The sequence below is a fragment of the Phyllostomus hastatus genome, unplaced genomic scaffold (assembly GCF_019186645.2).
Source record: "Phyllostomus hastatus isolate PE091 unplaced genomic scaffold, TTU_PhHast_1.1 phas_contig_34, whole genome shotgun sequence".
NCBI lineage: Eukaryota > Metazoa > Chordata > Mammalia > Chiroptera > Phyllostomidae > Phyllostomus > Phyllostomus hastatus.
In genome coordinates this window covers 34,472,241-34,485,368 of record NW_025333857.1, presented here as the reverse complement: position 1 = coordinate 34,485,368, position 13,128 = coordinate 34,472,241, and the positions used below count along the sequence as shown (strand labels likewise).

Here is a 13,128-nt window from a genome sequence, read left to right as displayed (position 1 = left end):
TACAGAGAGTCCTTAAGATCAAAATTATTTTCATACCAATACTAAGACATTATTTGCCCTTTTTATTCATTGTCTTGTACATGCACAGTGGAGCTGTGCTGGGGTTACATGATGAGTCCACAATTCCAACTGCATATCTGTGTGAGGATGATATTTTTAACATACTTCAACCGAAGCCACTTATTGCAGTGATTATCAACCATCTTCGTCACATGGCACACATAAATGAATTACTTAAATTCTGGCCTCAGGCACACCAAAAACATATTATACTTTTTGCCAATCTGACAAAAAATAGGTATAATTTTGATTCATTCACATCAGACAGCTATTGTTCTGTTGGTTGTTGTCATTTGTTAAATTTGACAATCTATTGCTTCTTGGCCTTTTGGCTAAGATCATATGTATTTGACAGTCCAAGGAAAAAGCGGTCAGTGCCCCTGACTAAACAGGTACTGCACATTTTAAAGATTCCTGCAGCACACCAGTTGAAAATCTCTGACTTATTGCCACAGATTGAATGCAGAAGCGTTTAATCTTAAACCATTTTTAATCTTAAAACGTAATATCTAATGCCAGATATTAGAGATTTATAAAATACATGACAATACTCATCTCAAAGATCTTAATTTTTTTCACAAAAGTATATAATTTATGTTAACATATTATTATTTTTAAAGAAACTAATGAGTCAATATTTTTAAGAAACTCCCAGTTTTAATTTTTAATATATTGGTAGATATATAAAAAAAAGATTTTTGGTGTTCCTTGGTAGTTTTTTATGAATATGAAGGGTCCTAAGCTAGAAAATTGCTGTTCTTGAGCATAATATACTTCTGAATGTGGAGTGGCGATGACATTGCCCAAACTTAGTTTTTTTTTCCTTTTCACTTTTCCTCTTTCAGCTCTCCTTTTAGCAAAGATTTTGAATTTGTTCAAGTTAAACATTGATTTATGTCACCACCAAATTTTAAGAAGTAAAATCTGGTTGCAGTGTTCTTTTTGCTGTGTTTCACTGAAAAAATGAAAGAAGTAATCTCCTTTGTATATGTAAATGTTATTAGGAAGGACATAAATAAAATTGCCTCAGAGTTATCTGAAATCCCAAAAAACTCCAGTGCAGGCATGCCTTCAGTGAGGGAAGGATATACTTCTTGTGTAAGTACTGCTAGAGGATTAGTCTTTGGGCATTTCTTTGTACTTCCCACCCAGGCCTCAGGAGTAGGATTGTATGTACAATTAAAAAAAAAAAGATTTTATTTATTTATTTTTAGAGCTAGGGGAATGGAAGGAGAAAGAGAGGGAGAGAAACATCGGTGTGTGAGAGAAACATTGATCAACTGAGGACTGGGCTGGCAAACCAGACATGCGCCCTGATCTTTCGCTTTGAAGGGCAATGCTCAACCAAGTGAGCTACAGCAGTCAGGGCTGGACGTAAAATCTGATTATGTTTTAGAGTAAGGCAAATTGTGATCGACACTGAGCCTGAGGCCAACACTATTTCCCATCTTTGACCTCTGCCTTTTCCTCCCCCCAAATAACAACAATAATTAAACACCAAAACCTCCCATATAAAAAAAATACCCAGTCAACAAAGACTGCCACCATAGTTGCAGAAATGGCATAATCCCCACTGTCAAGTACCACCACCTTGACAATCTGCTGCTCCAGTTGGTAGAAGATAGCCCTTTGGTGATAGTCCTTTACAAGGATTGATTGGGTTATTGAGATAAGATAAGGGGGATATTGGAGGAAAGTTTCCAAATTTTAGTTAATCACACAGCTTTCTTTTTATACCCTTGGAGGGAAAATTGTATACACGGATTCCTGGAGTTCTATTTTAAGATTGTTCATTTTGTTGCTCATTCAAGAATCATTGAGTTGGGCCCTGGGGCAACAGAAATGACTGGGCCTGTGGAAGCTGGAGTCTAGTGGGGGAACGTAGACCCGCAAAAGTCATTTGAAGTATGAGAGGCCCTAGGTGGAAAGTATTTTTCTATGGAAAAAACAAAACATTAAAGTTAAGTTCCCAGGCCGTGAACCAAAAGCTAATTTCACCTTTGATATTACGCATAGTAAGCTAAACTTTATTGGATCTTAATATGTCCCAGGTAGAATTCTTTTTTAGAAAATAGTTTTGTTTTTATTGTATTTTTAAATTCTTTATACCCTCTTCCACCTCTATTCATAACCCACCCCACCCCCCTGCAATCACCACACTGTTGTCTGTGTCCAAGAGTTCTTTATTTCTTTTTTCCTTCCTTCCTTTCTTCCTTTTCCCTTTCCTTTTTCCTTTCCTTTTTTGCTCCATCTTCCCCCTACCCAACACCCCACCCTGAATGCCCTCTCCCCAGAGCTGTCAGCCCCAGGGAAAATTCCAAGCCTTTAATTTATCTATTCCTTTCAACAACCCAATGAGGTGTTATTATTATCTCCATTTTTAATAGATGAGCAGACAGGCAATGAAGAAATTTGCCAGGATAGTCCTAATAGAGTCATGTATGTAGCTTTATAAAAGAAGGGAGTGGCTGAGCACAGCTTGCTTAATTCGTATATCTGGCCTCTTTAAGAACTTCCAAACCTGTAAAGAAATTTTGTTAAGTGTTTATTTGTGTCAAAACTGATGACAATTGCCAAGAAGCAAGAACTCCAATGCTCCCAAGAATGACAGTTTTGTAGTTTGCTTTGTGCTTTTGGAGTTCAGGAGGGAACTAAGGAAGGTGACTCAAAGGTGGGAGAAAGCAAGGCAGGACCTGATTACAGGATAGTTAACAGGATTATGTGCTCTCTTGAGGTCTGCTTCTTTCTAGAGGGCCTGTAAACAGAAGATTACTTGGACGTTTCAAAGGTGTGTGTTAGTTTACCTAGATGCCCCCGAACAATGGACAGGGTTTGCATGAAGCAAAGATAAATCTTTTACTAAAAAGTTCTATGCCTGGGGTGTGACTATCTACCATGGTCAGATCACCCTGTGAGGTTACTTTTCTTAGAACTCCTTTTTGTCCACAGTCTCTAAATTAGAGGCCTTTTTTGGACCTGTTTTTAACAGTTTATTGGTACGCATGAAGTTTAATGATACTAATTTTATTATCTGCTTCTTCCTTTTTATTCTGTATTTCTTCAAAGCTTGCCTTATTCCCAGTATACAGCATGGAGTGCTATCCCAAAATATTTGTTGACAGAATTCATTATATGAGGGATCTATGGACGTGGACAACAGGGTGAGGACTGACTATGGGACTGGGGGATGCGCTGGGCACAGAAGGGCGAAAGGGGAGATAATTGGAACAACTGTAAAACATAAAAATTTTAAAAAAAGAAATACAAAATGAAGAGCTATTTGAGGACATACTAACTCCCTGGGACACATTTCTTGGTGCTTTGCAAAAATTAGGCATTGAATAAATTGTTAGAGAAGAAATATGTAAAATTGTTGATGTTTTTGAATAATGGACAGGGCTTGCTGTTCTAAAAGATTGTGTCATTTCTTGTTATAGTAAACAGATTTTGAGTTTAGTCTGTTTAGTTTATTCCAAATTCTGTGACTCTGGATTTTTCAAGTGTGTATGTTTTTAATGTTTTACCAATTCAGTGAGTGTCTTCATACATAAAAAGTTGCTGGCTGTACACAAGGGATAAGAGGGCAAAGTGATTTCAGATGAATGTGGACTTTTTTGGGGAGGTTTTCCTTGTGTTTAAAATGCACAGGAACCAACCAGTCAGTATCTGTGTCCCTTCCTCCCTTGATTTTGCTTAACAAGATCTGGACTCTGATTGATTATACTGCTAACCTAAACATAAAGGCCCTTTAAAGTTACTGAGAAGACTTTAAAGCATGGTGTTAGACTTCTAAATTTGCTAAATTTTTTAACATAGAGTCGAAACCAGAAAAGCCAGTATTCGTGCTGCTTGTCACCTACCAGACCCAATAAGCAGAGACAGGAATTGAATCTTTATGGGCACTTTACTCTGATGGCCGGCAATCCGAGAAGATGTGGGTTTGTCTAACAGACTGTCTTAAATTCCGTTTTCAAATGGCGCTTTTTATAAGGAGAACAAAGTGTAGGTAAGGAGTTTGGAATTCAGGGAAAAGTTAATTGGATTAAAAAACTGCAGCATTCTCACCCTGGGCGGTGGTCTTTAGCTGTGGGTTGGGCGGTGGGCATCTCACCCTGGAGCACAATGGCTCAGATTCCATCTTCAATTGCTTGCAGTCCTGAGGCACAGAGGTGGAACAGCTTACCGTCTTAGGGAGGGTTTCAGGGTGGGTCATACCTTCAATTCCTGGAACAATTGCTTGTACAGACATTGATTACTAAACTCATTAGTTATTACTTAAATTAAAAATTTTCCAGCATTTGAGCCCCTTATCAGAGTTGTTAAATTCTTTGAAATATCTCGCCAGGTTTCAGGTGGGACAAACAGTAAGAAGTTTTAGAGTACTTGCTCAGAAAGCCACAATTTCTTGTAGGATTAATTTAGAAGTTATGTCATCTTTTAGAAACTTCCACTTATCAATTAAACAATAGAATCCTCTCTTTATAAAATCTCTTTCTAATGATAAACAACCTAACAAACAGACAAGAAAAGGAAACACAGGAATGCAATGAGATTTGCATTCCGCAGGAGAAACAGCATCTGTTGCTCCCGTGAAATCCCATTGCATGCTGGCACCTGAGGCAACTGACCCCTTGAGGGGGAAGAAAACCCCAAAAGACCTCCCTGGAGGGAAAAACCCGCTCTGGATCTCAGATAAAGGCATTTGACCTCAACCAAAAAGAGAGAGAGGTCTGACCTAAGAGAGCTTTACAGTTAAGGAGACAGCAGCGAGCACAAAAGAGGCTTGTAGGCACCATACCTACTTCCACGTGATGCTGGACCATGAAGGTGAGTTCACTTTAAATCCATAAAACCAGATATGTTAACTTAATAAAAATAAAAGGCCTTTCAAAGTGGGAGGCAACCAGCATTTATTTGAGAGCAATAAGAATAGCTATTGAGGGAAACTACTTAGAAAGATCTTTTATTTTTAGGTAAATAATACACAGTTGTATTCAGTAGTGAACCGTTATGTTTAGTTTTGGTGCATATTGAACAATGAGTAACACTGAAGTATGTAAAGGATTCCACAGTGACCTCATCTGTAATTGTAGGGGAGGAAAAACTATTCACCTAGGTTTGGTAGCTGGGTCTTAGAAATAAACTGACACAACCGGCAGACTAACAGGAGAAAAGATATACAAATGTACTAATTTTAAATATTATGTGCACAGGGGCGTAAGAGGAAAACAAAACTAAATACTTCCTCCCTAAAGAATGAGATTTGAGAGCTGATATACTATTTTAATAAGGGTAAGGGGGTGGGATGAAGGCAATTTAGGAGAGAGTAATGATTTATTAAAAAGGCGAGTGGAGCCTTGTCTGGTTGTCACTTATAGTGTCCTCCCTTGTGATAAGAGTCAAACCTCTGGTTGCTGAAACTTCAGGGGAGAAAATTTATGACCACTGAGTTCCTTTGGGAAGATCTGTCTTTAGACAGGTAAGGGGAGTTCAGAGAAAGCCTCTCTGCACTTGCTGTTTTTCAAGTACCTACAGATAAGAATAATCAATATACCCAATGTTAGGGTGTATTGTATTTTAGGGTGGCATGTTCTGAGCTCCTTCCTAATTGTCTGGAAGCCTGTAGACAGTGTGAGTATGAGGTTATCCAGCTGGATTTGTAACATGTGTTCTGGCCCAGTGCGTTGTCTTCAGTTGTAGGGTGAAAGTGGGTATAAGAGTGAGGTGGGGATGGCACTAATGCAGGGTGTGAAAAAGCCCCCTTGCAGGTGCTGGCTCGCTGCCCTTCCACCACTGCTGTGATATGAGTGTTTGTACTGTGAGCGAGAAAGGGGCTCTGTAGTAAAACCGACAAGTCCAGTGATAGGAGGACACTTCACAGGGTGATCTGATCCTAAATTCCTAACTGGGTAGGTCATGGTAGGTAGTCACAACCCAAACAATTATCTTTTTTTTTTAAGAATTTTATTTATTTATTTTTTAGAGAGAGGGGAAGGGAAGGAGAAAGAGAGGGAAAGAAATACCAATGTGTGGTTGCCTTTCTCGTGCCTCGTTCTGGGTACCTGGCCCACAACCCAGGTATGTACCCTGACTGGGAATCAAACTTGTGAGCCTTTGGTTCACAGCCCCATGCTCAGTCCTCTGAGCTATACCAGCCAGGGCGTAAGAGGTTTATCTTTACCTTAAGCAAGCCCTGTCCATTTTTCTTGTGTATCTAGATTAAAATACCTGTGACTGTTATAGTAATCCTTTTTTTTTTTAGATTCCTCAAGAAAGCACACAAATCCTATAATCCAATCCTTTCTTTGCTTTCTCCCACCTTCCTTACCCACCTTATCCAACTTCCTTTTTGATTTCCAGTGCATAAAAGAAGCTACAAAACTCTCAATCTTGGGAGCATTTGAGATCTTGCTCCGTGGCAATTGTCAGTTTTGGCTCAAATACACTTAAAGAAGCTGAAAATTTATCTTTTTAGAAAATTGATTTTGAGAGAGAGCAAGGGAGTGAGTGAGTGAGAGAAAGAGAGAGAGAAACATCAATTTGTTGTTCCACTTATTTATGCATTCATTGGTTGCTTGTTGTATGTGTCCTGGTGTATCAAGACGATGCCCTGCCAATTGAGATACCCAGCCAAGGTTCAAATATACTCTTATAAAATTGTTTGCAGGTTTGGATGTTATTTTTCATTGACTGGATAAAGTTATATCCACATCTATATATTTTTATGCCATATAGAGCTAAAATATTTTCATATTAAGAGGCCAAGCTTATCAGTCGGTTGGTTAGGTTCTATTGAGGATACAACATTTTTTGCTTCTAGACTTATAATACAGCTTACGGAAGAGTTGGGCTATGACATGAGTTTTGTAGAATGGGTGAGAGAAAAGAGTGCTAAAGTCCCACTTGGAGTTAAGGATAGTTATAGGCTGTGCAATATGAAGCAACACAGCCAGTGGTAAGCCATGCTTACAGACTGTGTGTCGAATTATCAATCTATTAAAGGCAAGCTCAAATGACCAGAGATTGAGATTATTTGGGAATAGCAGAGAATTTGCAATTCTGGAAACACATGCCATCGCAGGCTGTAGGCGGGTCCACTGAGGATTTGGGGCAGGCCGTACTTGTGGGCAGGGAGCGCAAAGTGGGGGAAGTCCAGCCAGAGTCCGAGCCGTTAAGTTCCTTGGCTTGAGGGTGGGAAATGGTTCTTGGCAGATGTTTACTGTTCAGGAAGTAAGTCCCAGTCGTCTGTAAATCAGACATTTACAGGAAATCAGTCTCTCGGTTCTTAAGTTCTGTTCTTCTGAGGGTGCATTCTACATTCTGTATCCTCTGGTTTCATTGTAGATCAGAATTAATTAATTAATTAATTAATTTATTTTCATCACCTGAGGACATTTTTTCATTGCTTTTAGAGAGAGAGGAAGGGAAATGGGGGTGGGGGGAGAAGGGCAGAGAGGGGGAGAAAGGAAGAGAGGGAGAGAGAGAGAGAGCGAGAGAGAGAGAGAGAGAGAGAGAGAGAGAGAGAGAGAGAGAGAGATTTGTTGCCTTCTTGCAGGTGCCCCAACCAGAGGACCCACAACCTGGCTATGTGCCCTGACGGGAAATAGAACCCATGACCTTTCTGTCTGTAGGACAATGTTCCAATGTACTGAGCCACACTGGCCAGGGCTGGATTGGAATTTTTTTTTAATAGAATCTTGCTGAAGTTGCATTTCTCCTCTGATCCTCTCTCCAGCTTCCTGTGAAGTCTTAGTCAAAGTGAGACTTTATGAGTGAGAATCTTGACATTTGGGAGCTTGATATTCCCTGTATAGGGTTATGGTATAAGATTTAAAAATGATTTATAGCAAAATTAAGGGAACACATTAATTATATCTTTACTTCCTTGCTAGAGTTTTGTGCATTTAGGGACCTTTCACTTAAGAGGAGTTTATGGACGAGTTAACTTTGTGAATATTTTTATGTTCCCACTTGCCTTATTTGTGTCTATGTTGTTTATAATAGTAGCGAGTAAATACTTAGCCTGTTTGGGGTTGGTCTTGCTGTTTTAATTAGTGACCACACTATTTAAATATATCTTGTCTGCTGAACTACTGTGGTTGCACTGCTTTCTCACTTAATTAGAATATAAAAATAACAACTTTTCTATTTAGTCCCAGAAATCCTGGATTGAAGGTGTGTTCGACAAGAGAGAATGTAACAGAATCATACCCAGCTCCAAGGACCCTCACAGGTACAATGTGGAATTGCCTTGTTCTTTTTAAAGCAACACTGGGAGGACTGTTGGTGGAAACTCAGAGATACGACTTGTTGAAAGGATTTGATAATATCTATAAAGTTAATATTTATTTTTAATTGATCTTTGTGTCTTCATTGAAATAGTACATGATTACTGCAGAAATTCTGACCAGATTTTCTAGTAAGAATGGAGAACTTGTCGATTTTGTACCTAACTCCAACCCCAGGGCTTATGACAATGCCTGCCAGACAGTAGGCTCCTGAGAAACATCTGCTTACTGACTTAATGACATGTAAAGAAAACCAAGTTCATCATAATGACATCGCCCTGATGGAGCTGCTGTTAATATGGTGGTGGATATTGCTCTGTTTATTTTGATGCTCCTGTTCCTTTTATTGGGAGGATAGATGTTAGGAAATCTCTAGTGCTATATCTATTCCACTGGGTTTGCATAAAAACTTTACGAGTTCTAAATGTTGAATACTCAAATTATTGCAAATGTTCCTTATCCTCAACTAAAGTGTCTTTGGGAAATAGTGACGGATATTTCAGAACTCTGTGCTCAGGTTATTCAAACAGTTAATTTTGGTTTCATTTTCCTCCCATAGGCTTTTTTGCTTGAGTAAAAAAATGGGCAGCAGAATGAAATGATTCAAGTTTGACTACTTTGAATTCTTGACAACTCTTTTGGAAGCTCTACTCATAGAACAAAGTTCAAAACAGCAGTTAATGAAAGATAGGGACAGGGTGGGTTATGAAAAATCCCCCAGTGTGATTGGGGCCATGAAATAAGATTGAGTGACATTGCTCTTGGGAAAGAGAAATTGAAAGGAAAATAGAGGACCAGTACAATTAACCCTCGAATGTAGAGTTACTTGCACCAACCACCTGTGCTGTCAAAATTTGTGTATAACTTTTGACTCCTCTAGAACTTAACTGCCCTCACTGTCCAAGACAGATTGGTCCCAGAACCCCTTTGGATACCGAAATCCGTGGGTGCTCAAGTCCCTTATATAAAATGACATAGATGACACAGAGCGATGCATGCAGTTGGCCCTCCTCCTTCACTTGGGTCAAAAATAGCGTTGAGTCCGCTAGGCATTCGGCCTTATGTTCATTTGAAGTTTAGCAGTCAGTGCTATACATGCTTATGAAAGGTAGCATGGTGAGGTCAGTGAAATTCTGGTTCTTCAAGGATGACGAAAATAGTGTTCCTTGGTTTTGTTAAATATTTACTAGTCCCACCCTCATTGAATTACCTGTGCCTTGTAAGCCCTGTGATTAGAAATTCTCACCTTGCTTATTAAATCTTTACGACATCTTATAATGTGATGGAGGCTGCCATGGAAGGCAGACTGAGCTCAGGCAGCTCCTACTGCTCTGTAAATGTACACCTTCATGATCACCTTGAACATCAAGAATAGTGATAAACTATAGGCCATTCACCCATAGACTCAGGAAAAATATTAATGATCATAATTCCATGAATGATCTAAGATATGTGACATTTTATGGGAAACAAAAGCAGTCTCTGTTTTTCTGTGATTGTAAAAAAGTTAATGGGCGATTATGGCTATTCCTTTTATGCCAACCCTTTTCTTAGAGCCCAGTTAGATTTTCAATGTGGTAGCTTTCATGCGGTTTTCTTCCTTATGGTACACAGGAAAAGGGTGATAGTTTACTATTTTAAATTTAGATCAAAGCTTAGCTTTTATTGATTCTTTTTGTAGCTCCTAATAAGAAGCAAATCTGATAGATTCGATTACGTCTTTTTCCTTCTCATTTGAACTTGTTGAAATGAAGCTGTAACAGAAAGCAGGTCCAGCTGCCTGCCCCTACGAAAGCCAATACTCATGGGGCAGGTGCTGATAAAGGAAAGTGGTTTATTCAGATACTGACCATCTGGAAGATGAGGGACTCAGGTCTCAAAACCCATCTTCTGGGAAGATGGGGAACTCACATCTCAAAGCCCATCTCCACATCTCAGTGGAGGCAGAGGTTCTGATAAGGAGGGAGAGGGGAACAGAACAAAGAGATCAAGGAAGGGGGTTGACAAGTTCTCTGTGTGCAGACCAGCACAGTCTGTCCCGATAAAGCAAGTGGTGGTCAGTGCGAATCATCCTGGCTTCACGTCATGCTGGCTTCACGTCATCCCAGCTTCCCGTCATCCCAGCTTCCCATAATCTTGGATCCATGGCTGAAGGTCAGCAAATCTCCCAGAGCTGGGATGACTGAAGGTTGGATCTTTTGAAGTTAGTTCCTAAGATTCTTGTACAAACATGCCGTTCATTTACTAGCTACATTATTAGGCAGAGTGGTGGGGTGGGTTGCAATCTCCCCCATTACAATTTTATAGTTTGACAGCTTCTGAGAAAAAGGCATTACCAAAAGGCTGGGACAGGAAGAAGTGAGAGTTGTGAAGATTCATTGTGGATAATTTAGAATGACTCCAATTCTGTGAACACTACTTTTTCTTCCAGTATTTTAAACTAGAGCTCTCTTCCAGTTAAAGCTTATTCACACCTAAAATAGTTATTGAAGACCACAATGCTAACCTCCAAATCCAGAATGTCCTTTTGAATCATAAAAAAGAAAGATTAAAAATAACACCAACTAAGCCCTGGCTGGCATAGCTCAGTGGATTGAGCGAGGACTGGGAACCAAAGTGTCGCAGGTTTGATTCCCAGTCAGGGTACATACCTGGGTTGCAGGCCATGACCCCTAGCAACTGCACATTCATGTTTCTCTCTCTCTTTCTCCCTCCCTTCCCTCTCTAAAAAACAAATAAATAAAATCTTAAAAAAATACTGTGTAAATGTTTGACCAGTCTTTAAAAAAAAATAACACCAACTGTCCCTTAATTTGATAGTGTTTTATGGTTTTAAAAGTGTGTGTGTATGTATATTTTCAGACTTGATTCTCAATAATTCTGTATTATCTTCATGGTTACAATAGTAGTAGCTACTATTATTGTACACACTGCAATGTACCAGGACTATAAGGCACTTTTCATATATTATCTCAGATAATCCTTCTAATAATCTTGTAGGACAGATACGTTCAGGTGTGAAAACTGGGGATTAGAAGAATCGTTAGAGAGATTTAAATCCAGGCGTTTAAGTTCCGACGTTAGTGTTCTATTAATTAGATCATAGTTTCTGCAGTGTAATTATATTTGGTAAATGACTTGGGGATATTTGGGGAAAGATGTATGAGTATCCAGCAAACCCTGATTTCCAGATCATGGAAGACAACATACTTACTGTAAAAGTATTACATACGTTTTCAAATATGTCAGTAATCTAACAGATTTTCTTCTTTAATTTAGATGTACCACAGGATGCCAGGTCTGCCAGAATCTAATTAGGTAAGACATAAATAAGATTTCTTTTAATTTTTAGGCATTCTGTTTCAAATTCATTGGAATAGTTTTCTCACATCTTGAATGAACTTAATGAAAGGACTTTATTGGTGTATTTTATTTCCCTTCCAAGGGAAGGTTTAAAAAAAGACACATGGGACATTTTTGAAGGAGAAGTTAATTATTTGAATGTAATAGATTACGTGAATTACTCAGACATGTAAATGGCTGAAGGCCTTTGACAAGAACTTCTATCAACTGAAATACTTGTAAAGCACTAAATTTTCATTTTTCAGTTTATTTGGATGATGAAGATGCTTTGTGCAGACACAACACTGCATTTGATCCATGACTTGTGAGTGACATGTGCATACCGGCACCAAGTCTGACACTAATTCTGATGTGTTTTTTTCCAACACCAACAAGTAATTAACTTAATTCTGGAGATGGTGTCAGATCCCACACGTGTAGAGAGCTCAACGACTACTCCTCACCCTCCACTTCAGATGCCGGTTGAAAGTCTAAATTGTCAGTGCTTCTGTCTGATGGACTATAGATTGGAGGTTCCTGAGACCCCCTCCACAGTTGAGTTAATTTGCTATAGTAGGCCACATAAGTCAGAGAAACACATACTTAAGTTTACCAGTTTATTGTAAAAGATCCTATAAAGAATACAGCTGAATAGCCAGATGGGAGAGATGCACAGGGCAAGGTGTGTGGGAAGGAGCACAGAGCTTCCACGCCCTTCCCTCCAAGTGCACCGCTCTCAGCACCTCCACGGGTTCACCCACCGGAAGCTCAACAGACCCCATCCTTTTGGTTTTTTTTATGGAGGCTTCATTGTATGGGCACCATTGATTGAATCATTGGCCATTGATGACTGAGTCAATTTCTAGCACCTTTGTCACTTTTTTTTTGCATGGTGTTGAATATTTATTTATTCATTTTTAATTACTTTATTGTTTATCAATTACAGTTGTCTGTATTTTCTCCCCACCCCTCCTCCCACCCCAGCCAAACCCACCTCCCTCCCTTGTTTCCACCCTCCCCCTTCATTTTGTCCATGTGTCCTTTATAGTAGTTCCTGAAAACCCTTCTCCCCACTGTCCCCTTCCCCTCCACTCTGGCTATTGTTAGATTGATCTTGTCTCTGGTTATATTTTGTTTGCTTTTTTTCTTTTGTTGATTATGTTCCAGTTAAAGGTGAGATCATATGGTATTTGTCCCTCACCGCCTGTCTTATTTCACTTAGCATAATGCTCTCCATTATGCTAAGTGAAATAGTAGTTCCATCCAGCTGTCACAAAGGGTATAAACTCTTTCTCTCTCTCTGCTGTGTAGAACTCCATTGTGTAAATGTACTGTAGCTTTTTGATCCACTCATTTGCTGATGGGCACTTAGGTTGCTTCCAGCACTTAGCTATTGTAAATTGTGCTGCTATGAACATTGGGGTGCATAGGTTTTTTT

At 39.2% G+C, this 13,128-nt stretch overlaps 1 protein-coding gene across 7 annotated transcripts in view; it reads left to right on the top strand.

Moving 5' to 3' along the window:
• TRPM6 (transient receptor potential cation channel subfamily M member 6) overlaps positions 1-13,128 on the top strand; it is a 154,802-nt gene that overhangs the window by 44,087 nt on the left and 97,587 nt on the right. For all 7 annotated transcript variants that reach the window (XM_045840455.1, XM_045840457.1, XM_045840459.1 and 4 more), the window contains 2 exons: positions 8,214-8,293; positions 11,628-11,666. In XM_045840455.1, coding sequence (XP_045696411.1) covers positions 8,214-8,293; positions 11,628-11,666 — 119 coding nt within the window. The remainder of the gene's footprint in view (positions 1-8,213; positions 8,294-11,627; positions 11,667-13,128) is intronic.